The sequence below is a fragment of the Phocoena phocoena genome, chromosome 19 (assembly GCF_963924675.1).
Source record: "Phocoena phocoena chromosome 19, mPhoPho1.1, whole genome shotgun sequence".
NCBI classification, from domain to species: Eukaryota; Metazoa; Chordata; class Mammalia; order Artiodactyla; family Phocoenidae; genus Phocoena; species Phocoena phocoena.
The window spans coordinates 8236877-8261603 of record NC_089237.1 but is presented as its reverse complement, the minus strand read 5'-3'; the positions used below and the strand labels follow the sequence as shown (position 1 = coordinate 8261603).

At 54.0% G+C, this 24727-nt stretch overlaps 1 protein-coding gene across 2 annotated transcripts in view; it reads right to left on the bottom strand.

Moving 5' to 3' along the window:
• Positions 1 to 877: 877 nt before the first annotated feature.
• The window catches only part of MGAT5B (alpha-1,6-mannosylglycoprotein 6-beta-N-acetylglucosaminyltransferase B), a 67196-nt gene continuing 43346 nt past the window's right edge, over positions 878 to 24727 (bottom strand). The window contains exons 9-18 of one of the 2 annotated variants that reach the window (XM_065896967.1): positions 23168 to 23299; positions 21655 to 21788; positions 17244 to 17374; positions 16799 to 16804; positions 9279 to 9434; positions 8096 to 8242; positions 7792 to 7908; positions 2258 to 2332; positions 1606 to 1862; positions 878 to 1076 (exon numbers count right to left, since the gene is read on the bottom strand). In XM_065896967.1, the coding sequence (XP_065753039.1) occupies positions 878 to 1076; positions 1606 to 1862; positions 2258 to 2332; positions 7792 to 7908; positions 8096 to 8242; positions 9279 to 9434; positions 16799 to 16804; positions 17244 to 17374; positions 21655 to 21788; positions 23168 to 23299 (1354 nt within the window). The remainder of the gene's footprint in view (positions 1077 to 1605; positions 1863 to 2257; positions 2333 to 7791; positions 7909 to 8095; positions 8243 to 9278; positions 9435 to 16798; positions 16805 to 17243; positions 17375 to 21654; positions 21789 to 23167; positions 23300 to 24727) is intronic. The other variant, XM_065896968.1, reaches the window with a different exon arrangement.

Here is a 24727-nt window from a genome sequence, read left to right as displayed (position 1 = left end):
AGGAACTGGGCCATGTGTGCCATGGGGCTGAAGCTTCATTCCAAGCCTACAAAAGATGCTTAGGAGGTGGGGGCAGGGTAGATTCTAGAGCCTGTTCTCAGAGGCTGGGGTGGGGACTGAGGCTTTGGAAACAAATCCACGGTCTGGAATCGAAGTCATGCTGGGATAGGTTTCAGGAAATGCCCAAAGTGAAGAAAGTTGGAATAAGCAAGAGGGAAACAATTCAACCCAGGGTCTAAGTGGTCCCTGCAACCCTAACTGTGGTGCCCAAGTGTGGAAAGGAGGGGAATTTGGGAAAACAGGAGGGGTGGGGGGGCTGAGGAGGCATGAACAGGGTCCCCCAGCCTGGCCTCCCCCCAGTCCCCGGCCCTTTCTGTCCACACCCCAAACAACTCCACAGGGACAAGGCTGACCCCTCACACATCACTCCCCACTCTGTGGACCCTCCAGTGGGCCACTGGGCAAGCATCACCCTGCTTCCTCTATCGTATGCCCAGAGGCCCCATCCTTGGGCCCAAGAAGGACAAAGGCCCTCACTCCACCTGGTCCAGATCTGGTCTTGCACAAAGCAAGGGGCCTCCGACCACCTGCTCCTGGGCCAGTGGGACCCTCTGACCAACCCCCAGCTGCTTGGCCACAACGCTGCCACGAGCCCTCGGGGTGAGAGCAAGGAGCCTGCCTAGGGCGGGCACCAGGCACTCGGCAGACTTGCCTCCCTCCCCAGACCCGCGCACCTATGGGCTCGGCCCACCTCCCGGCCAAGAAAGGAGGCTCCAGCCTGGGGGCGTTGCGGGGTGGGGGGCTAGGGCGGGTCGCTGGAGCTCGGAATCTGCTGGTGCTTTCTCCTGCAGCGGGGAGGGCCAGCCGGTGGGCGCCCTCACAGACAGTCCTGGCACAAGGCCACCTGGCCCTTGCGGAAGTCTCGGCAGGGGCAGAGCCGGCGGTACTTGCTGCTGGAGCCGGCACAGCTGAAGAGCAGAGGCTCCTTCTGCAGGAAGCACTCCTGGCCCGGCTGGGCAAAGGCCGGGTACAGGTGGTTCATCTCCGACTCGGTGCCATCACAGGGCACCTGCAGCCTGGGTGGGCACCAACGGAGGTGGTCACTCAGCGTGCGGGGCGGGGGCTGCCCCAGCCTGGCACTGCCCACTCCCTCTCCCTGGCCCATCCCATTCCAGACCCAGGGAGATGTCTCTAGGAGGCGCCAGGACAAACGCTGGGCTGCAGCTCCTTCCCGCCCCTGCTGTGAGAGAGGAGAGTGGGCAGGAGGGTGGGGGGCCCAGGCTCACCCATCAGGGGGAACCTGGGGCAGCTTCTGTGGCCTGGACCTAGAAGGTGCCCAGACAGGCTGGGCAGGGGCTGAGGGAGGGATGAGGAGGTCAAGGACTGAGCAGGGAGCTTCCCCCGGTGGTTTGGGGCAGAGGCTTTGCCAAGAGTGGGCAGCTGTGCTGTGGATACCTGCCCGGAAGGTCCCTTCTGGATCCTTCCTGACTCACTGGAAAGCACTGCATGCCCCCACTGCTGGCAGGGCCGGGGGCAAGGCGGCCACGGGAGCAAAGGAGCTACAGGTGAGGTCAGCTGGGCCGGGTCGGGCCGGGGCTTACTCACGTCTGGAAGGCGTCCTGGCTGTTGAGGAAGGGGAAGAAGGAGGGCTCGCAGATCAGCCCGTGGTCCAGGCAGGCGTCCGTGCAGGCCCTCCCAGCGGCAGCCAGCCAGGCCCGGAGGGAGTGCGCTGGGGGCCAGGCCCCGGGGGCCAAGCTGGCGTTGCGGGCCCACTTGAGATGAGTGGCATTGGGGGCCAGGATGAAGGGGCTCTCCGGGGCTCGGGCCCCTGGGGGGGCAGGACCTGGGGCTGCACAGAAGTCCTGCCCAGAGGAAAGCAGTGTCAAGAGGGAAAATGGAATACCTCACTCCCAACTCATCCTGTGGGTAGGGGTTGCAGGGGGGAAGGTCTTCCCTACTCCCCACTCACTTACTAAACTTCTAAACAACTGTGTAATAAAAATGAAAAATGAGTCTTTGCATTTCTGTGCTGTGATATGGGGGTTGAGACTCGAGCTGGGGGCCCAGGGCAGGGGTGCCTCAGGCCTGGTCTCTGAGCAGTACTGCTCGGCCCTGCCCATCTCCAACCCCCGCGCGGAAGGAAACAGATTGGAGAAGGACCTGGAGGTTAAAGCACACTGCACCCTGGGCAGAGGTGGGGCCTCAGACACTGGAGCCAGCTCGGCCCCTGGAGACAGAGAGTGGGGGACCCACCTACCTGGTGCTGGATGTAGGCATGGACCCGCTCCAGCATCCCCTCACACGTGTACTCGTAGGGCAGGTAGGGGTCCACCTGTGCGAGAGACAGGCAGACACATGGGGCAGGAGAAGCCCTGGGCCTCCCCAGACCTGGCTGCTCGGCCCTGGGAGCAGCCAGATCTGGGGGCTCTCACGGCCTGCACCCAGGGAGCCGACCACCCTATCCATGCAGATGCCCCGCTCCCCGGTGCACCCTTCAGTGGCCCTCGGGGGCCTCACGACAGCTCATCCCTCCCTGACCCCCTCCCACTTCCACTGAGCTTCTCCTCTTTCCCTAAAGCTCAGCATTCCATCCCCTCCTCGGCTGTGATGCCTGCTCTTCCCCAGCCAACCACCGGATGCACCCTCCCCTCTTAGACGTCACCTCCTCCAGGAAGCAGACCCAGAGCTCCACCCCACCTCCTGTTAAAGGACCACTTTCCTTTGCACACACCCCAGACTTTCCCAGTAGAGAATTAGTGCCTGTGTCATCATTTCTGATTTTTTTTTTTTTTTTTTTTTGCGGTACGCGGGCCTCTCACTGTTGTGGCCTCTCCCGTTGTGGAGCACAGGCTCCGGCCATGGCTCACAGGCCCAGCCGCTCCGTGGCATGTGGGATCTTCCCGGACCGGGGCACGAACCCGTGTCCCCTGCATCGGCAGGTGGACTCTCAACCACTGCGCCACCAGGGAAGCCCATCATTTCTGATTTATCCCTTGTCTCCCTCAGGTCATAAGCCCCATGGGCTGTGGGACCACAGCTTGTTCACCATTAAATCCCTGGTGCCTGGCACAATGCCTGGTACACAGGAGTCACTGAGGAACTAGTCATGGAATGAAAAAGCATCCCCAGCTCTGCCTGTGTTCTGCCCAAGATGTGGAAGTTTCACGCAAAGCAACACAGGGAATCTCCCAGCCTGATAGAATGAGATGACATTTGTAAAGCTTCCTGCCCAGACCAGGCACCCGGGAGCTACATGAACTAGGTGCCCCCAAAGGGAGGCCACATACCGTCAGTCTAAATATCAGAGTTATAGAACAGCGCACGCTGGGGCCGACGGGACCAGATGGATTTGGTAGCTGGGGCGCAAGGAGCAAGGGGAACGGAAGAGGTGATGAGGCCGCTGCCTCCCCAGCGCGAGTACCCCCACCTCCTCTCCAGTCTTCTTACCTGGCCACCCCCTCCCTGTTTACAGCAACCCTCGGTGGCCCAGCACACACAGCCTCCTTGGAGGAAACTGTCGGCCAGGTGGGCAGGAGGCGAGATCGCAGTGACCTGCGAGATGTTCCATCTCAGACTCAGAGGAAGGTCTGTTTTGGCCTTTGGCCCCACCCCCCACTCCCCACCATGTGTGTTGGCACCATACCCAGCCCAGCCGCCTCCTGATAATGCCGTTTCCCTGCCAGCAGCTCCAGAAATCAGGCAGTTTCCGCCCAGGTAGTGAAGTGTTGCTGGTCTGCCCAAGTCCTTTCTCCGCATCAGAGATGGGTGTGTCAGAACCCAATCAGGCTGCGCTGGGTCCTGCCTCCTGTAGACCCCACCTCGAAGGGCTGGAGGCCCATCCTGGGCCCTCTGGCCCAGGGGACATCCCCGACTTCAAGCTGAGGAGGGCCTCAGGGAAGCAGCAGCTACCACCAGGACTGATTCTTGGGACCAGGCCCCACCCATCTGACCGTGCCGCGGTTCTGACTTCACCTGCCCTGTGAGTCGGTGTCCTTAATCCTGGGGCAGATCCGGGATCCCAGAGAATCCCCAGGTCCACATCCAGCCACCACTCCACAGCCCATCAACCAGCACAGCCTTTCCAGCCCTGAGCTCCACACAGCCAATCCCAACCCCAGCTGATGGCCACCGAGGCCCCGGCCGCCAGCTGCTGCCCCAGGGGATCCCCAGTCGCCTCGGGTCCAAGACTTCAAGTCCTGGTTATAAATAAACCCACCAGAGAAGAGATTTCCCCTCCAACTATTACCCTGCCTGCTCCTGGCGGCAGCCACCGAGTCATCCCCGGGGGTGGTTTGAAGCCCATCACGTGGTGATTCTAAGCCCCCCTCCACCCGTGAGAGGGAGGGGACCATTCGCAGCAGCCACGCCCCGCCTGCCGTGAATCTCCCACCGGAGGAGCCAGCCTGCCTGGAAATTACCCCCATTAGGTCTAATTACAGGTGTGCATGGTGATCCGTCTGGACAGAAAGGCAGGTGCTGGTCCTGCCGGGATTGCTGGCCTGTGATGATGAGGGGGGAAGGGGGCGGGAACAAACTAGCAAGATTTCAATAAAAAAATTTTAAAAACCCGCAAACTCCAAGGCTGCACCGGTCCTTTTAAATCAGAAGCTGGGGATAGGCCAGGGAATCTGCATTTTAAACACCTCTCAGGCAATTCTTGGGTAAAGGGTTAACCGTCCAAGAGTCAGGCTGGGGGTGGGATGGCTAAAGGCAGGGGGGGCAAGGGCTGGTTTGAGGTCCAGCTGCAATTCAGCCTGACAAATCTGCAGTACCTTGGTTCCTGGACCCTTTTGTTATTCTTTTTTTTTTTTTTTTTGCGGTAAGCGGGCCTCTCACTGTCGTGGCCCCTCCCACTGCAGAGCACAGGCTCCGGACGCGCAGGCTAAGCGGCCATGGCTCACGGGCCCAGCCGCTCCGCGGCACTTGGGATCCTCCCGGACCGGGGCACGAACCCGCATCCCCTGCACTGGCAGCCGGACTCCCAACCACTGCGCCACCAGGGAAGCCCTGATTTTTAATTAACTAACAATTAAACAGATGTTCATGTTTTAAAAAATCAAGAGAAAACAAGGCAAAGCAAGTTCTCCTCTGACCCCAGATGCCCAGCCCCTTCCCCAGGGCAGGCACTGTTATCAGTTTCTTGTGTGTCCAGCCAGAAATAACGCGTGAATAGATGAGCAGGCTCACACGCACCGACGCCCCCCAACATACACCCCTGTTTAGGTCTGCGGCTGGGAACATGGCTCTCCACAGGGCTGGGATCTCGCTCACACAGGCACAAGGGATCTTGAAGGTGCAGCCAGACCTGAGGCCTGGGGGTGGACAAAAGCCTTCCTGGTCCCCTTCCCACCCCGCCCCTGCTCCCCTGGGGTGGAAGTCCCAGAGGGTTGCTTTTGCAAGGGGTGCAGAGAGGGAGCAGGGACAGAGTGCAGGATGGAGGTCCGCTGCAGGGCAGCTTCCCACAGCGCCCTCCCCCACCGTCTGTCGGGGGGTGGGCGGCTTTCTCTAGCTTGCTCAGCCCAGTGTTGAGAGCTGACACCTGCCCCCCCGGTTCAGCCTCAGCCAGCGGTGGATGCAGTTGTGGGAAAAACACCCCGGTTTCCTCATTTCTCAGGACAAGCCGGGATGCGAGTACCCCACCTCTCGGAGGTCCCCACCGGCACTGAGCACCAGGTGCTTGAAGGCAGGGGTAACCTTCTTGATGACACACCCTGACTCACTGGCACTCCAGGACCTTCCTTCCTGGGATCACCCCCCAGATAAACTACTTGTGCTCAAATCCCTGCCTGGGGTCAGCTCCGGGAAGAACCCAACCTCAGTCCGGGACCTGGAGGAACTTCCAGCAGAGGAGGATTTGTTTAAGCAGATGCTTAAGAGGGGGCAGAGGGCTCTCCCTGCACCACTGGTGGAGGTCCAGGGGTTCAGCCACTTCGCGGGTCAACCTGCCCGCATCTGCCACAACCAGAGATGCACCTAGGCTGTGACACAGCAGTTTCCTTGGTACTTTCACTAGAGAAACACTCACACCCAGACAGGAGGGAAGGACGAGAGTGGGGTGGGTAGAAGGGGGTGGGCAGGGTGGGCATGGATTTTCTGGGGTCATTTGCTGAGGGGGTGGGCTAAGACCGAGAGTGCCGAATGGGAGGGACTGATCCACGGGATGCAGGAGGGTGTTAAAAAGAAAAAACAATGCAGGCACTTCCCTGGTGGCACAGTGGTTAAGACTCTGAGCTCCCAGTGCAGGGGGCCCGGGCTCAGTCCCTGGTCAGGGAACTAGGTCCCACATGCCGCAACTAAGAGTTCGCATGCCACAACTAAGGAGTCGGCGAGCCACAACTAAGGACCCTGCCTGCCACAACTAAGACCTGGTGCAACCAAATAAATAAATAAGTAAAATTTGAAAAAAAAGGGCTTCCCTGGTGGCGCAGTGGTTGAGAGTCCACCTGCCAATGCGGGGGACACGGGTCCGTGCCCCGGTCCGGGAAGATCCCACATGCCGTGGAACGGCTGGGCCTGTGAGCCATGGCCGCTGAGCCTGCGTGTCCGGAGCCTGTGCTCCGCAACGGGAGAGGCCACAACAGTGAGAGGCCCGCGTACCGCAAAAAAAAAAAAAAAAAAACCTGGCAGTCCAGTGGTTAGGACTTGGCACTTTCACTGCCAGGGCCTGGATTCAATCCCTGATCAGGAAACTAACATCCTGCAAGTTGCATGGCACGGCCAAAAGAAAATTTAAAAAAATACGCAACCCTGCCTCCCAGTCAGGACAACCAAGCAGGGCTCTGGACCCAAAGTTAAGCCCTTAAGACCGTATGGGGCATCGATGCGCGGTGGCCTCTGCCCCAAGCCCGGCAGTGTCCCCAGCTCCCCAGACAGCTGTGTGTCCTCCCGGGCAGGGCTCTCCCTTGTGGTGGCCCCTGCCCCAGCAGCCTAATGCTCTCTGATTCTGCCACAAGTCCGCCCAGAGCAGCACAACCACCCCCAGCCCCCCGCCAGGGAGGGCACGCTCGGTGATCTTGGTGATGGGCAGAGAAGGGGACCTGACCGGACTGGGGTTTTTTGCTCAGCCTGGTGTCCGAGCTACAGCAAGAAACGGGTCCAGAGGGATCACGGAGAGCAGGGCTGCCCCTCCCCCAGATGCTCACACAGTCTGCCCGCTTCTCAAAATGAAGGGACTGCGAGAGCGCACACGCACAGGGAGCCATCAAAAGCCACAGAGGTGCCCACCGGGGAGAGGAGCTGCACAAGCCCCTCCTTGCCCTCCGCCCACACCCACCAACACTTACTTGCTGGAGGAAACGCAGAACGCTCTACCCACTTGCTATGCAAAGGCAGCACCACCCAGACCTGGTTTGAAATGCAGGGCTTCAGCCCCACCCAACTTGCTGACTCTAAACCAGCGCTTTAACAAGACCCCCAGGTGATCTGTATGCACATTATAGTCTGAGATGTGCTGCTAAAAGACCACAGAGACAGCAGAGTTCAAAGAACCTTCACGCGTTCATCCTGAAAACATTTACTCAGCACTTAACCTGTACTAGGAGTACTCGCAGGACCCGGCCCCCAGAGACACGTGATAAATGATTCTGGATCCAGGGCTGCCCCGTAAGGTTGTGCAGGTTGCTCACAGCACAGAGGCAGGTTTTCCCCCCACTCCCTCAACAAACACACACGCATCCAAGCTGCCAACCCAGGCCTGCAAGTCTGAATTCACCAAGACGAGCATCTTTTTCTAATTATAGCAAAGACCCAAAGTTTAGGATATTGGTGGTCCCGACTGGATCCGAGCCTCACCTGGGTTCTCACGATGGTCTTGATGGCTGCTTCGAGCTCCTCTGAGTTGTTGTAGTCGACAGTCCACACGTGGGGCTTGCCAATGAAGCTCTCTGCGTAGGGATGCTGGGAGAACACCTAGCCAGGGCACAGAGACGGGAGGCTTCTCCCTCTGCCTGCCAAGCTGGGCTGCGTGAAGAGCAGAAGCCCCCCACCCATCTGTCCCATCTCTCCCTTCACCCCATGTCTCAGTCTCCCCCTTCCAGGAACTGCAGGGGTCCCATCTCGGACCCTCCCGATGTGGGACCAGGCCCTGCCCACTCACCTCTCTGGAGGTGGGTTTGCCCCGGAAGAACTCATGGTTGAGCGAGCTGTGGGGCGGGCTGAAGCGGGACTGCAGGAAGACACAGCCGTTGGCGATGGCCTCCAGTGGGGCAGGGCCCTCGTAGGGGAAGCCAAACCCTATGAAGAGCTGCAGAACCGAGGTGGCACGGTGGTCAGGGAAGGTTGGGTATCACAGCCCAGGAGCCCCAGGAAGCTGGGAGCGAGGCTGGGGTTGGGACATTCACAGGAGGCAGCTGGGGCAGCAGAGAGCCCAGAGCAGCTGTGTGCCTCAGCCATTGTGGAATCAGGACATCTAGTTAGGTCATATCAATGGCCTCCTCCTGCTCTAAAGGCTATGACTCTGGAGGGGAAAAGAACAAGGGTTCCCAAGCTTAGAAGGCTCCAGGCCACTCCTACAGCTGACCTCAAAGGACCTTTACTCATTCACCCAAAAAACATTCATTCAGTACCTGACTTGTACTAGGAGTGCTCAGAGGGTTGGCCCCGAAAGGTGATCAATAAGTCATTCTGAATCTGGGGTTGCCATGTAGGGTTGTTCAGGTTGCTCACTGCACAAAGATACCCTCTCTCCACCCCGACACACACACGCACACACACACACGAGGCCTGAAGAAATAAGTTATGGTGAGAACAGGAGAGGACCTGGCAGCTGGCTAGAGACTCTCCAGCCTTCACTGACACTTCAGGGCCCAACAGCAGGATCACGCTCCAGGGACACAGCTCAGGGAATTCCAGATGCAGTTCGTCAGAACTACTGGCCCGATGGAACTCCAGCCAGGCTGCGCCCCGTCCCTTGGCCCCCAGCCTGCCCTTCCACCCTCTCAGTGGCTCTGAAAGCCAGGTCCAGGAGTCAGCCGGGCTGCACTGGTGTTGGGGCGGGGGGGCAGGTGGGCAGCCCAACTCCTCTTCACCATCACTGAGCCCCACTCAGGTCCGTTTCACTGTGGGGCCTCCCCTGCCTGATGGCCATCCCCATCTCTGCCCCCAGCTCTGACCAGCCCCTAAGAGGCCCAGACACGAGGCTCAGGGCAGCAGTGTCCTGGGCATGTCCACACGTAGAGGGGGCCACAAGTGATGGCGGCAGGCATGGCAGGCACGTATGGGCACCTCCTGGACGTCTATGGCCGGGCTGGGGTGAGGATGGAGGACGGGCTGGGGCTCACTTTGGCCTTGCGCAGCAGCTGCTGGAACTCAGGCTGCGGCAAGAGGCCGTGGTTCTTCACGAAGGCCGGGACTTCGGGGGGCCGCTGGCTCTCGTAGTACACGGTGCCGTGGATCTCCATGTACTTGTTCAGGATACTCAGGAACTTCTCCTTCCCCTGGAAGAGGAGATGGAGGGGATGGGAGCCTTGCTCCAACCTCAGACGGCAGAGCCAGCTGAAGAGACACCCCCGGTCAGGACGTCGGAAAACATGGGGCCAGTCTCAGGTCGGCCCCTAACCAGCTGTGTGACCCTGAGGAGGCCCCTGCCCTCTCTGGTCCTCAATTTCTTTATCTATGAGTTACAGAGGTTGGATTAGACCAGAGGCCTCCTGACTGTTTTTAGCCACGGACCTGTTCTCTTTCCAAAGGTCTCCTATAGAGACCAACATTTAATTGTATCCAGCTGGAGCTACTTGGCCTCCCCTGAATCGCTGATGACCTCCAAGGACCTCTGAGGAGGCATGGGGCATAGGTGAATACATAACACCTCAGCGTCCGGGCACCCATCTGACGCTACGGCCAGGGCCCTGAGCTGGGAGCGAGCTGCGGTCAATGTAGGACCTCAACAGGAACAAGCATGGGATCGGCTGCTGGGTTCTATTTTTTAGAGATTTTCTGAGGCTCGCAGAAGAGAGGGAGGGGAATGTAGCTTCGAGATCACGGAGAAGGGTGGGGCGTGGGGCTCTCTTCAGGGAGGATTAGTTCCCAACAGGCCAATGGGTCAGACAAAAAGAACTCATGGTTCCCCACACCCCGCCGGCCAGCATGAGATCAGACCACCAGGAGCTCCAGCCCAGGTTCACTTTATTAACCACAGCTCTTGTAGAATATTATCAATGGACATCAGAATAATTGTTAACAATTCACATTTTGAAACTCAAACTGTATACATTTTTCACAAGGAGGCCTTCCACTTTGGGTAATGCAGATCAGCCCTGCCTCTGAGAATGACCAGGAAAAACGGGAAAATGTAAAATACATCTATGAAGGCCCTGGAAAATCTAACAAAGGATGAAGAATTACAAGGCCAAGACCTGGGAGAAGGAGGAAAAGAGATTGCTGAGGCCAGTGTTGGGGTTGGTTTTCCCCCTGGGGGCACCTGCTGATTCCAGGGGCAGCATCTAGGCAGCTAAGCAGACCTGGGAGACAAAAGTCAGAGTTTGGGGCCTGCCAAAGATGGGGAGCCCTGATGGAAATCCACACTTTGGGTTGGAACTCTGAGGAGTTACAGCCTGGAAGAAAGGAGGGACCAGAACTAGAGCAGCTCTGGCAGGGGCTGAATCCTTTTAAAATTGTCTCAATCACTATCATTGGTTGAGGTGACCTGGGATTGCTAGGGCCCCAGCTGTAATCCAAGGATAAAAGTAAATCCTCTCTGGAAGAAGAGAGTATCATCCTTGACCTCAAATTATTTCTACAGTTTTTCATATTCATTTTCCAGAACTATCTAGAGGTAGTTTTTCTCAAAAAGAAAAAAAGAAAAGAGAACCAGTAAAATCCCAATCAAAATCCCAGCAGGCTTTTTAAAATAGGAATTGACAAGCTAATTCTAAAACTCATTTGGAAATGCAAGGACCTAGAAGAGACAAAATAACTTTGAAAAAGAAGAAGAAATGGGGCAGATTTATATTACCTGATTTCAAGACTTATTGTAGAGTTACAGTAATCAAGACAGTGTGATATTGGCATCGAGAGAGACAGATCAACAGAACAGAACAGAGAGTCCAGAGATAGACCTACACATGTAGGGTCAATTGAATCCTGGCAAAGATGCAAAGACATTTCAGTAGAGGAAGGATAATCTTTTCAACAAACAGTCATGGATCACTCTATATGCAAAAAAAGGAAAGGGAAGGGAAAAAAGGACTTCAACCCAGACTTCATATCATATATAAAAGTTCATTCAAAATGGATCACAGACTTAAATGTGAACCTAAAACTATAAAACTCATAGGAGAAAAATCTTTGTGACCTGGGGTTAGACAAAGATTTCTTGGACACACCAAAAGCACAATCCATAAAAGAAAACACTGGACTTCATTAAAATTAAAAACGTTTGCTCTTTGAAAGATGCTGTTAAGAGAAAGACAAGCCACAGCCTGGGAGAAAATTTTTGCAAAGCATCTATTTGTTAAAGAACCTATATCCAGAATATGTAAAGAACTCTAACCACTCAATAATAAGAAAATAAACAACCCAATCTTTTAAATGGGCAACATTTTTGAAGGTATTTCACCAAAAAAGATAAACGGAAGACAAATAAGCACACAGAAACATCTTCAACATCCTTAGTCATTAGAGAATTACAAATTAAACCCACAATAAGATAATACCGCACACCTGTTAAAATGGCTAAAATTAGAAAGACTGACCATGCCAAGTATTGATGAATTTGTAAAGGAATTGGAACTCTCATACATTGCTGGCAGGATTGTAAAATGGCAAAACCACTTTTCTTAAAACGTTAAACATAGTTCTACAATATGACCCAGCCATTCCACTCCTAGGTATTTACCCACAAGGAATGAAAGCATACGTGTGTACAAAGATATGTACGTGAATGTTCATAACAGCTTTATTTGTAATAGCCAAATACTGGAAACAACCCACATGTCCACTAGCAGGTGAATGGATAAATAAAGTGCAGTCCATCCACGCAATGGAATACTACTCAGAAATGAAAAGGAATGAACTATTGTTACATGCAACAGGATGACGGAGTCTCAAAATAATTATACTCAGAGAGAAAATCCAGACAAAAATGAATATATACCATATGATTCCATTTATATAAAATTATATCAATAGAAGATGAGAACTAATCCATAGCAACAGAAAGCAGACCACTGGTTGCCTGGAGATGAGGAGAGGAGAGATGGGAGGAAGAGATGCCAAAGGGAAGAAGGGATTTCAGGGGTGGTGGATCTATTCTCTCTCATGATTGTGGTGATGGTTTCACGTAAGTCAGAAACCATAAAAGTATACACTTGGAACAAGTTTAGTGTATTGCATGTCAATTTTCCCCAATAAAGCTATTAAAATAGATTTTTAAATACGTTGATTTTTTAAAAAATATCACGTACATAAAGAGACAAGACTATATGATCAACACCCAAGAGACACAACAATAAAAACAGATTCATAGGAGATCTATATGCTGGAGTTACCAGGTACAGACTTTAAGATAATATGCTGAATATAGTCTAGGAAATAGAAGATAAAATTTGAAACCAAATGGAAAAAAAACCCCACAGTGGCAGAAACTAAAGACTAAATGGATGGATTTAACAGCAGATTAAACACAGCTGAAGAGAAACTTCACTTACTGAAAGAACAAAAGAAAACATCCAGAATGAAGCATAGAGAAACTAAAGGATGGAAACTGCAGAAAAGAATGCTGGAGACAAGGGGATATAATGAAGATTTAATGTCTGTGTAAATGGAGTCCCAGAAGTACAGGAGAGAGATTGGGGCAGAAGCAACATTTAAAGAGAGAGTAGCTGAGAATTTCCTAAAATTAGTGAAAGGTCAAACCACAGATCCAAAGAGACCTACAAACTCCATGTAGGATAAAAACAAAACAAAACAAAACAAACAAACAAGCAAAAAACCACACTGAGGCTTATCATAGTAAAACTTCTGAAAACCAAACGGAAGCCTTCAAAGCAGGCAAAGGAAAACACAAAAAAGAAATTACCTTTAAAGGAACAATCAGACCTACACTGACTTAACAGAAATGACAGAAGGCAGAGGACAAGCTAGGATTTGTACATAATGAATATATCCTCCGAGACATTCTTAGAAAATCAAAAACAGCAGTCCCAGACTAAGTTGGTTTCTTCTGAAGACGGGCAATGATTCCAGATGGAATCTCAGAGATGTAAGAAGGAACAGAGAACAATACAAAGGGTAAACGTGGGTAAATGTAAATGAATATTGACTTTGCAAAACAACAGTAGCAACAACAACAACAGTGATAATAATATATCGTGGGGTATAAAATATTTGGAGAGTATTAAAATACCATAAAACATATAAGCTGGGGCCGGATAGAAATAAAACATTTTAAAGTTCTTTTATAACCCAATGAAACGTAAAAGTATTGGCTTAGACGTTGATAAGTCAAAGGTGCGTGTTATAACCTTTGGGGTAGTGTAAAGAGTATAAAAATATTAAGAAGATCGGGACCAAAAGAATATGAGAGTACGATTAGCTAAAGGGAGGTGGATTTTTAAAAATATATCAATGTAAAAGGATAAGAAATGAGCGGAAAAGGAACATAGAACAGGTAAAAAAAAAAAAAAGAAACCAACTAATAAAATGGTAGACGCAAAGCCAAATCATATCAGTAATCACACCAAAAATTTTAAAGGATTACTTATTATAAAACTGAATTATGGCCCTAGAAAAAAATCAAATCAAGGACATAAAGTGTTTAGAAAATGTCTCCAAAGCCCCCATTCAACTTCCTGATCCCATTACCAGAGCAGCTATTATTAACAGTTTCCTGTGTGCCTTCCTCAGATCTTTTATGCATTATAAGCAGGTGTACATTTCCTTTAAAACACACACATACGGGCTTCCCTGGTAGCGCAGTGGTTGAGAGTCCGCCTGCCGATGCGGGGGACACGGGTTCGTGCCCCGGTCCGGGAAGATCCCAGCGGAGCGGCTGGGCCCGTGAGCCATGAGCACTGAGCCTGCGTGTCCGGAGCCTGTGCTCCGCAACGGGAGAGGCCACAGCAGTGAGAGGCCCGCGCACCGCAAAAAAAAAAAAAAAAAAACAAACCACACACATACATGCACAAATGGGTTCACGTTACATGCACTGTTGAGCAACTTTTTTTCACCTAATATACACGTGTGTGTATTTATGTATGAAAACTTAAAGTTTTACAAAACAATAATTACTCTTTAAATATAAAGTCCTCTGATATCCTTTTATTCTATTGTTTCTAAGTTATTCTGCTTCATTGTAAAGGCTAATCAAGGCTCTCTGAGTTAAAAAAAGACAAATACTGCATGATCTCACTAATATGCAGAAGTGAAAAGAGTCAAACTCATAGAAACAGTAGAATGGTGTGAGTCAAGGGCTGGGCGGGGGCGGGGATGGGGACATAAGAGTCAAAGGGGACAAACTTTCAGTTTTAAGATAAATAAATTCAGGGATTTAATGTCCAGCATGGTGATTATAGTCAATAAACCTATATTGTATACTTGAAATTTGCTAAGAGAGTCGATCTTAAATGTTCTCACCACACACACACGATAACTGAGGTGGTGGATGTGTTAATTAGCTTGATTGTGGCACTCGTTTCACAACATAAATGTTTATCAAGCCATCATGTTGTACACCTTTTAAATACATACAATTTCTCTTTGTCAATTATACCTCAGTAAACCAGAGGAGAAAAAAAAAAAACAACAACCACCAGAGCTAAGTTGCAGTTTGAAAAGTCCACCTTAGCTCCCCGCAGAAGCACTTCTGAGGTCTGGAATGTTTCTTCCAACAGCAAGGCTGGGTTTGCCCTGCATCCGGACGAGCAGCCTCTCTCCCATCCCTCAGTCCTGCTCCCTGGGACAGGCTCTCCTAAAACAGCAGCATCTAAGCCTTAGCCTCCAGCTCTGGGGACCCAGGATAAGACAAGCCTCCTCGGCACAACATTCACCAAAGCCCTCTTCCTGACCCCGGCTGCTGCCCCCCTAAGGATGTCACGACCTCATACCCTCCTCCCTCCTCCGCTTCTCGCCACCTGGCCCCCTGAACTCTAGATGGCATTTGTCCCAGGATGCTGCTGTCATTCCTTCCTTCAGCCGGCCACCTCTGCCTTCCTTGGGTCACAAAGACCAGAGCAAAGATGTCTTTTTTTGGAAGCAGCTGCTTTTTTTTTTTTGGCGGTACGCGGGCCTCTCACTGCTGTGGTCTCTCCAGACGCACAGGCTCAGCGGCCATGGCTCACGGGCCCAGCCGCTCCGCGGCATGTGGGATCTTCCCGGACCGGGGCACGAACCCACGTCCCCTGCATCGGCAGGCAGACTCTCAATCACTGCGCCACCAGGGAAGCCCGGAAGCAGCTGCTTTGAGGTCTCTTGCACAGCGTTGCTCCTGGCTAACCCAGAGGCTCCAGAGCTAGAGAGAAAACTGTTCTCTTCCCAGGCCTCATAACCTCTCATTCTCTCGGGGCAGTTTCTTAACAGTATTTTCTGGTCCAAGCAGACACTGTCTGTGCTCGCTCCCTTGCCCAGCACCCCGGGCATCCTGGCAGCCAGCTCGTTTGGCCTCAAATGAGGATGAGTCCTCGCCCCTCTCCCCACACCTGGCAGTGGGCACTGGTGTCTCAGCCAGGGCTTGGACCCGTAGTCCAGCTTAATCCAGAGCTTCTCTCTGCCTCTATCCAAGGCGTCATAACCGGGGAGGCTATGTAGAGTCAGCGTTAACTGTTCTGGCTCTTAGAGTTAGATGTGGGTTCAAATCCCAGCCCCACCACTTAACTAGCTTGTCACTCTAACCTCGTAGTTGACGGTCAAGTGAGAAAATATATGCGAGCACCTGGCAACAGTAAGCTCTGGATGGACCAATATTAGCCATGGCTATGACCTCATAGGGTTGTTGTGGCACAGACCAGGAGATGTCCCATAATATCGCTTTCCTCCCCCTTCCTCAGTCACAGAACTCCAGGGCTGAGCTGGGCACCTGGTTGCCGGGGGCACAGCCACTTCCAGCATCCCCTGAGACGGGGCATGCCCACGGGACGGAGACCTAGCCACAGGGCCATATGGGGAAGAGATGCGCGTAACGGTCAGGCGATGTCCCTAAACCTGACCTTCCCCCGCCCCTCCTCCTTCCTCCTCTTCCTCTCCCCGCCCCCGCCCCCCCAGCTGGAGGGCAGATGTAATGACTGTGCACTGTCTGTGGTCATCTTAAATGATGAGGCAAGACCAGGGTGGGAACTAAAGAGGGCGGGTCAACCAGGGGAGAAGAGCCCCAGGGGTCAGGCCAGGACTGACACCTCCAGAGTCTGTCAACAGAAAAGAAGACACACTTGCATCTTGCCTCGATCACTATTATTCAGGGCTTTTCTGTGCCAGCTGGACTTAATCCTAATCGACACAGCCTGAGAATCATTCACTAAGATGGTCATGTGACAGGCTTGACATGGGGTACGGGGGCTGCTCAACGTTCCCCATGATCGGCATCTTTATTATTAAACTTTAGCCTCATACCGCCTGCCTTAGGTCAATGGCCCATCCTAGGAGCTGCCCCGCGCCACGCGGAGCTGGACCCTGACCTCCAGGGCCTGCCTCCCCTCAGAGGGCCCCGGGAAGAGCCTGAGACCCCGCTGTCCCCGTCACCCTCCTCCCACCTTGGTCTGGTCCATCCACAGGAGCCACAAACCCCGGAGAGCCCACCTCGGGAGCACCCCCAGGGGAGACCCTATAGAGAGTAGAGGGGGGCGGGAGGCGAAGGGAACATGTGGCATACCTGGAGCTGCCTCGTTGCCAGGGGGGCAGAGAGAAAAGAGGAGAGAGGACAAGTCAGTGGCGGGGTGAGTGGGTACCCTCCCATGCTGGTGGACGGGGTTCCAGTTCCTAGGCCTCTCCTGCTTCTCCACAGCCTCCCATCCCACAGAATCCCCACGTCTAGCCTAAACCCCCTTTGTGGGGTGAAAGTGTCTGTTGATCCATCTGAGGGAGGGTGGAAGGCTAAGCCATTTGAATTCGTTGCAAAGCGTGGGAGCAGGGAGAGGGGTGAGGCATGAGTCCCCGGCCTGGTATTTCCAAAGGCAGTTAGAGGCCTCTTTTCTGACCCATTAGTGGGGGCTGTTTTCCACCGTCGTCTGGTGCTGGGGGCGGTGGATGGGAGCCGAATCCTGGGGCTGGGAGCCCCTGGGGGCCGAGGGCTGGTGCTTGCGTTCAGCGGGGCTCACCTTCCAGATACTCGCCTCCTTGCCGTACACCACGGCCATGTTGCTGGCCTTGCCGCCTTTGATGAGCTGCTTCTCCGTCTCGTTGAGCTCCTCGGACACGAAGCCCATGAAGGAGTTGTCCGGGGTGTGAGCTGCAGCCAGACCACGAGGTCAGGAAGAGGGTTACCAGGCAGCCAAGGGCACACCCTGGGTCTACCCGGCCCAGCCCCATCAGAGGGCTCCCTGTTTGGCAAGGATGGGGAAGGGGGCTAGGAGGTAAGGGGTCCTGTTTGGGGCGGGGAGAGCATCAGTGCCCTGACCCCCTTCCACGGCATCTCTTACCACCTACCCAGCCCTCTCTCCACGCAGCCCTTTGCTCACAAGGCCCTGCTGAGAGGTCTTTCCTGACCCCAATCCCACTCTGTCTCCTTTCCCTGCTTTATTTTTTGTCCCAGCACTCACTGACCAGATGTGATAGTATATGTTGATTTGGTTGTGTATTGTCATCAGAATCTAAGCCCCACAAGAGCAAAAGCTCTGTCTGTGTCCCCGGTACACGGGGGCGCCCGGCCGGCTGGCTCACAAATGCACGGAACATCTTCCCTTTCACACCTGCCAGCTCCTGCCCTGCCCTTCCCTCTGCCTGGAGCGCCCGCCACCCTTTTCCAGGATGAGAAAATCCTATTCAGCTTCAGGGCCCCACTCCCACGTCACCTCCTCTCCTCCCAGAAGCCTTCTCTGGGGTCCACATGCCCTCCCTTGTGGCCCCATCCACTGTGGTTAGGTCTCCGGCAAAGCGCAGATCGCACCCTGCCTCACCTCCCAGAACCGAGCACACCAGGGGCAAGGAATGCGTTTCAGCTAGGGCTCCAATTCCTCGGCCACGCTGCAGGAATGTCACTGATTAGCCCTGCCTGCCGTGGCAGGGTAGAGGTGTAGGCACGAGTGTCATCCAGCTGCAAGTCACAGATCCCTCCGTTCCACGTAGAGGACCTTGAATAGAGTGCTTTTGGAACCCAGTTAAACCTACTCTACCTTCCCAGGTGGGAGAGGCTGCGGGGAGTAGGTTGGTAACAGCCAAACACCCTTGATTTCCCAGAACAGCCCTGATGCCAAATACCCTATTTCTTCATTTCAGGTGCACGTTTTTTCACATTTTAGCATTTCTGAAATTGGGATGCATACTTTAATCAAATGTGTAGATTTAACACAATATGTCTACCCATCCCTCTCAATACCCACAAAATTTATAATCAGTATCTGGTGTACCTTAGAAGAGGTGGTGGTTTTCTGTCGAAGTGCCCCAGAAAGCTCACGGATTCGTGAGTCTGAAAATCCGACCACTATAAGGACGGGCTACAGAACAAAATGATCTCTCCTCTAGGGCTTCAGAGGCATAAGGGGGGCCCTGGAGGCCTGGAATTGTTTCTGTGATGGTCAGAGCTCAGGCAGCTCTCCTGTCTCAGGAGGCTGTGCCAGGCCAGGGAGAGGCCCCAGGAGGGCAGACCAGACCCTCCCTGACCCAGTTTGCCTGCCCAGCCCCACCCTGGCCTCTGTCCCTACCCTCTGGCTCTAGCTGGGGCTGCACCCAGGTCTCTCTCCCGTTTGCCATTTCCTCCCTATTCTCAGAGATGAAGAAAATCTCATTCCACCAACTCTACCAGAAGGGACAGGTTTAGAACAATTAGCTAAACTAGTGGGCGTGGAACAACGAAGTATTGCAACCAACTAAAATATCAGGGACCATTAAGCAAAGAGCTCCTGGGGGCGGGGCAAGGCAGGGAGAGGCAGCCAGAGCAAAGAGCAAAGGCAGTTAGCTCTTTGGGGAAATCAACCAGCTATCAATAGATGGGGAAAGAGGTCTGCTCATGAATTCCTTCCTGGACTTGGTATATCTTTAAGACAGGCAAGTCTGTTTTTTGTTCTCTCTTTCTTTAATTGATTCAGTCAATTAACATTTTTCTGAGGACCTTGATAGGCTCCAGGGAAATAAAGATAAATCAGTCAGTGGCTCCTTTTTGAGTGATTCATACATAATCTATCAGTGGAAATAAATGTATAAGCAAATAACTCTATTTCAATATATGCTTTAACAGAATTAGGTTGAAGAGTTATAAAAACATTCTGCCTGGAATAGATAAGGTGATCAGTGAAAGTGACAGTAAAAAGAAGAGACATTTGACATGGGGTTTTGGAGGATGAGTAGGAGTTTGCCAGCTTTGGAACTCTAGATCCAGTGGGTTTTACCCCAGGGCAAGTCCTCATTTTCTCAGTGTAGATTATCACAGAGGGCTCTTAACCCATCTCCTGCTTCCCCGTCCTCTACCACTGTCCCTTTGGCCATCTGCAGTCTGCCAGAATAATGTATCTCAAAAAATTTGGGGGGTGGAATTCCCTGGAGGTCCAGTGGTTAGGACTCCGTGCTTTCACTGCCGAGGGCCTGGGTTCAATCTCTGGTCATGGAACTAAAATCCCGCAAACTGCCCGGTGTGACCAAAAAAAAAAAATTTCTCCATGATATTCCCTAGCTCAAGAACCTACAGTGAACCTCGAATTACCATATCCAATGTAAACTCTGGAATCTTTGCTAAAAGACCCCACCCCTCTGCTCCCAGATCCTCAATGGTATTTTTTCTGCTCTGCTATCACATATGCTGTTTCCACAGCCTACAGCAACACCACCACTACCCAGCCCCACTTCCTTTCCCTCCAGAAATCTCCTCAGGACCCATCCCACTTCAATCACCGTGCTGGGAGCACAATGCCACCAGATGACCTGTTAGGACAGTCACTCTTCTCTTGGAGAAGCCTCATACAACCTTGCAATGGGCTATGGGGAGGGAGTCTCGTCCCCACAGAGCCATGTGACCTCAGACAGGACATTCCACCTTTCTGGGCCTCAGTTTCCTCATCTGGGCTCCAAGGAAACTTCCCACCTTCCCAACCTTCTGGGATCCAATCAAGCCATTACTCATGTATTATTCAGAAATCTTGTCTGCCTCTAATACAGCCTAGAACCTGAAGAGTAATACAAAAGCAGTCCCTAAGCACCCAAAAGGGAGGCATTCATTTGACAGGCTCAGCAGAGATCAGCCACTTTACTTACGAGCAAGTTCCTCGGGACCCTGCTTGGAACTAAACTCACTCTTAATTCAGAGACAATCCTAAGGAGGGCACTTATCCGGCTTTCTGACCCACAGCCTTCAAAGAGCCGCCAATTAGACGTCCAAGATGCTGCTGGACGCAGATAGCTTGACGACGATTCAAAGTGACAGCTGACAGTCTCCCAAGTAGGAGAAAAGGCGCCACACCAAACAGCGACAGGAGAAGGGGCCACTCAGCAGGGGACGTGGCTCCGCACACCTCTGCCGGCCCCGCAGGGCGGGCCCCACACCAGAGAGATAGAGCATTGGCCCCGAGTTGTCAAGAAAAGGTTCAATTATTTTCAGCGTGCTGCATGTAAGAGGGGAGGTCAGTGTTTATATATTTTAAAGTCTCATTAAAAATCATGAAAGCGGGCTTCCCTGGTGGCCCAGTGGTTAAGAATCCGCCTGCCAATGCAAGGCACATGGGTTCGAGCCCTGGTCTGGGAAGATCCCACATGCCGCAGAGCAACTAAGCCCGTGCGCCACAACTACTGAGCCCGCACTCTAGAGCCCGCAATCTACAACTACTGAAGCCCACGCGCCTAGAGCCCGTGCTCCACAACAAGAGAAACCACCGCAATGAGAAGCCCGCACACGAGAGTAGCCCCCGCTCACCGCAACTCGAGAAAAGCCGGCGCGCAGCAACAACGACCCAAAGCAGCCAAAAATAAATAAATAATTTTTTAAAAAAATCACGAAAGCTCAGCTCGAATGGCATCCCTTGCCCGAAGCCCGTCACCCACAGGGGCCCCAGCCACCCCACCCCCCAGCCTTACTTCCCATTATCCCCAACGCTGGAGCCTCCCGGAGCATTTGCATTTCCAGAACCTTCCGTTCTTTCCATATCCATCTTCACTATGTCTGTTCCCTCTGCTTAGAAAGCCTCCCTATGCTGCCCTCTCGCCACTCACTTAAGTCTCCCTCCACGTTGGAATGTCTCTCTCAAAGGCCATGGAACCCTCCTTGTTCTGGAACCCTGTGCTGAGCCGCTCTCGAGAGCAAGACAGCAACGTGTGCTCCAGGAGGACAAAGGCTGCGTCCTCTGGGTGTTGGAAAGGTCACCATGCTTCCCCCGCCCCCCCGCCACCCAGGCTGCCCCCTCCCTACACACCCCAGAGGCTTCCTCTGTGGCTCACACATTTGCAGAGAGGGGAACAAGGCTTTCCCGTCCAAGGGGACACGCCAAGGGGGTGTGTTCCCCCCTCCCCGCACAGGCCCCAAAAGGAAGGAGAGGAAGGAATGGGGCCTGCCTCCTCCCGGGCTGCCTCCCAGAGCCGGACACTCACGGAACATGGTCATGAACTGCTTCGGGTTGAGGTTCCAGTAGCCCCAGTTTGTCCGGTAGCCGTGCAGGGTGGCGTACTCCTCGTGGTTGTACGCAGGCTCTGTCCCAAAGGTGTCGATGACCCGGATGCGGCACCTGTCCACCCCCCCGGGATCAGGAACCAGGGTCACCAACCTCCCTGTGTCTCCCTGGGCTAGGATTGTGCCAGCCGTGGGCTCTGTAACCCGAAGGTGGCTGGTCAGGATAGTGTGATGTGTGGTCAGGGCTTGGGCTCAGACACTAGCTGGCTGTGTGACCACGGGCAAGTGCCTTAACCTCTCTGGGTCAGCTTCCCCATTGGTGAAATGGGGATAACTGTCTCAGGGTCTTAGTGATACACCTGAACCAGGGACCACTAACTCAGGAACTGTTAGTTTTTACAGCTGCCCCAAGGGAGCCTAGAAGGGGAGGCCCAGCCTGGAATGGGATCCCTCCCCACTGCCCCAGGGGTCACTTGTACGATTTCTACTTTCCTGGGCAGGGGGTCCACAGTCCCTCTGCCCAGGAGCCTGACACCCGCAGGATGTGCCGGGGTTATCTGGGCTGAGATGCAGAAGATCAGGGCCTCAGAGGGACCAGCCACTGCCACGGGCCCATCGTGCCCATCGTGCCTCAAAGTCTCCTGCAAGTGTGGCCACTTCAGGTGGGCCTCCCAGCCGGTGGAGGTTCTGTCCCACCCTTTGGCCCACTGAGGCTGTTGTCAATGGGCCAAAGCCCAGAACCTCTCCCTCCATCTGGGCCACCCCGGAGTGGGCACCTGAAGAAAACCGCTGAGACTCAGACGCCCCTACAAGGAGTTCCCTCACCCAGAGTCCTTGCCGGTGACCCAGAATTGTCCAGACTGCTGAGGTCAGCACTCCTCCCCCGGAAGAGGCGGGAATGGCAGGAAGAGGCCCCCAGTGCACGGAGAACATGCATTAATAATAAAAGCAATAACGCTGCCTGTCACTTTTTTTTTCCCTAATAAAATCATGTGGGATAGTCAATGAGACTAGAGCAAACGTAATAAACAGCAGGGCTCTCTGTGCTAAATTAAACCCCGTGCCCAGCTGGCTGCAGAGAGACAGGGCTATGGCATCAGCCTTCCTCCTGCCCTGGAGGGGGTGGGGTGGAGGAGGGAGTTGGGGGGGGGCTGCTGGGTCCCCACCCACAGAGGTCACGCCCCGTTACCTGCCTTGTTCCCCTCCACCACTCCCCGCAATTCGTCTGCCCCCTCCATCTGGGTCAGCTCTGACCCTGCCCCCCAGCCTGTCCAGCAGCAAAAGGGCCTGGATCGCCCGGCTGTGGTTTATTAACTGTCATCTGAGTCAGCCTTAGTCAGGAGGCAGAGGTCAGAGGAGGAAGGCAGTGGGGGAGGGGAGCCTTCTCTCCACCGCGGAACCTGGGAAAGTGCAATCCCCCACCTTGGGGACCAGCCGGCAGCCAGAGCCCGGGGGCTGCCATGGGCCATCGCCACCCTCGCGCTGCCCTCTCACCGGTACTTCCTGAAGGAGAGTCCCATGTACCGCTTCATGTGCTGCAGGCCGTGGTAGTCGGTGTAGACGAGGTCGAAAGGCAGGGGCGTGGCGAGCGGGCAGCTCCCCCGGCCTGGCGGCGCCCCTAAGTTACTGAGAGAAGAGCCCTTCAGAGTCTGAGCCCCGAGAGGGACCCACAGACAGCAAAAACCCCTCTTCCCAAACAGGCTTGCCCTGGGGGGACCTGGAGCCCACCCTCGTTCCTATAGCCCAGAATAAGTGGCGGGGAGAACACTGTAAAGAAAAGTGAGGTCAGTGCATGAATCCTGCCGAACTCTTGGAGAGGAAGCAAACAGGGCAGCCATGTACGGTTGTATAGGTTTTTCACTGCACAAGAGACTCCAACGAGGGACAAATGGGACTGAGATCCAGCCCCGGCTAGCTTGCCGAGACTGTACCTGGCCTGGGCTACCTGCCAGAAGGAAGGAGCACCTTCTGTTAATTTGCACAAACTTGATCCCTGCAGGGCTGTGTCCACCCAGAGGGGGCACCTGTACCCAGTGTGCACAAGGTGCCATCAACACCTGGCAAGGTCCTCGGCGCAGCGTCAGCATCTGTTAGCAGCTGAAGGGTCCCCAAACCTGTGTCCCGCGCTGCTGACTGGCTCCTGGCCCACGGAGATGCCTAGCCCTGCCCCACGGGCAGACCCTGCCTGCTGGGTCACTTACTTGCAGGCTTTCACACGGGAACAGGGCTGCCACTGGTGACCCAGGGTGGAGACTTCGGATCACCTCACTGGAGCCTGAAGGACACGGCCTCCCATCTGCCCAGTCCACCTCCCTGGAGACAGGCTCAAAGCCCCCTGCCTGGCCCCCCCAGTGCCAGCGTGAACTTTGCCCTGGATGCCCCTGCCCACCATCCGGGAGCCTTTGCTAAGCCTGACTACACAGCCCCGGCAGAGATGACGCGGCTTTTGGATGAATGACTCAGTCAGTCTGTGCTGAGCGGCTGAGCCAGGAAGACTAGTGTCGGCCCCCAGGGAAACCCCCCAGCAGCCGCCCACCTCCCCCATTCCCGCCTCCCTTGGATTCGTGGTCCAGATGCTGCAAGGCATCCGTGAGACCTCCCAGTGAGCCCCTTCAGGGATCCACTTGGCAAAAGGCCACAGTTATCATCAGTTCCCTGGGTCGCATCTCCAGCTCCTTGAGACAATTCAAGCCATGTGGAAAAGCAGCACCTGGACGCCTCTGCGCTACCTAGCGCACGTTCAACAAGACACACACAGAGGCTCGGTAAACACTGTGCGCTGAGCAAACTGCCCTAACGCGGCCTTTTCAGCGACGTTGATGATAACCTGATGACAAGGCCATGATGGAAAGATGTCACGGGGAGCTTCGGGCGACGGGGGTCAAGGCCTCAGGGGTTGGTCTGTGGCCGGCAGAGAAGGGCATGCCCTCCCCCCCCAGTGCACCCAGCCTCACGCAGCTCCCCCACGCTGGCTCCCCCAGTGGTAGAACCTTTGCTGCTAAGTGGGGAGAGAGGAGTGCAAAAATCTTATAACCATTTTCTCCCCATTTCTTA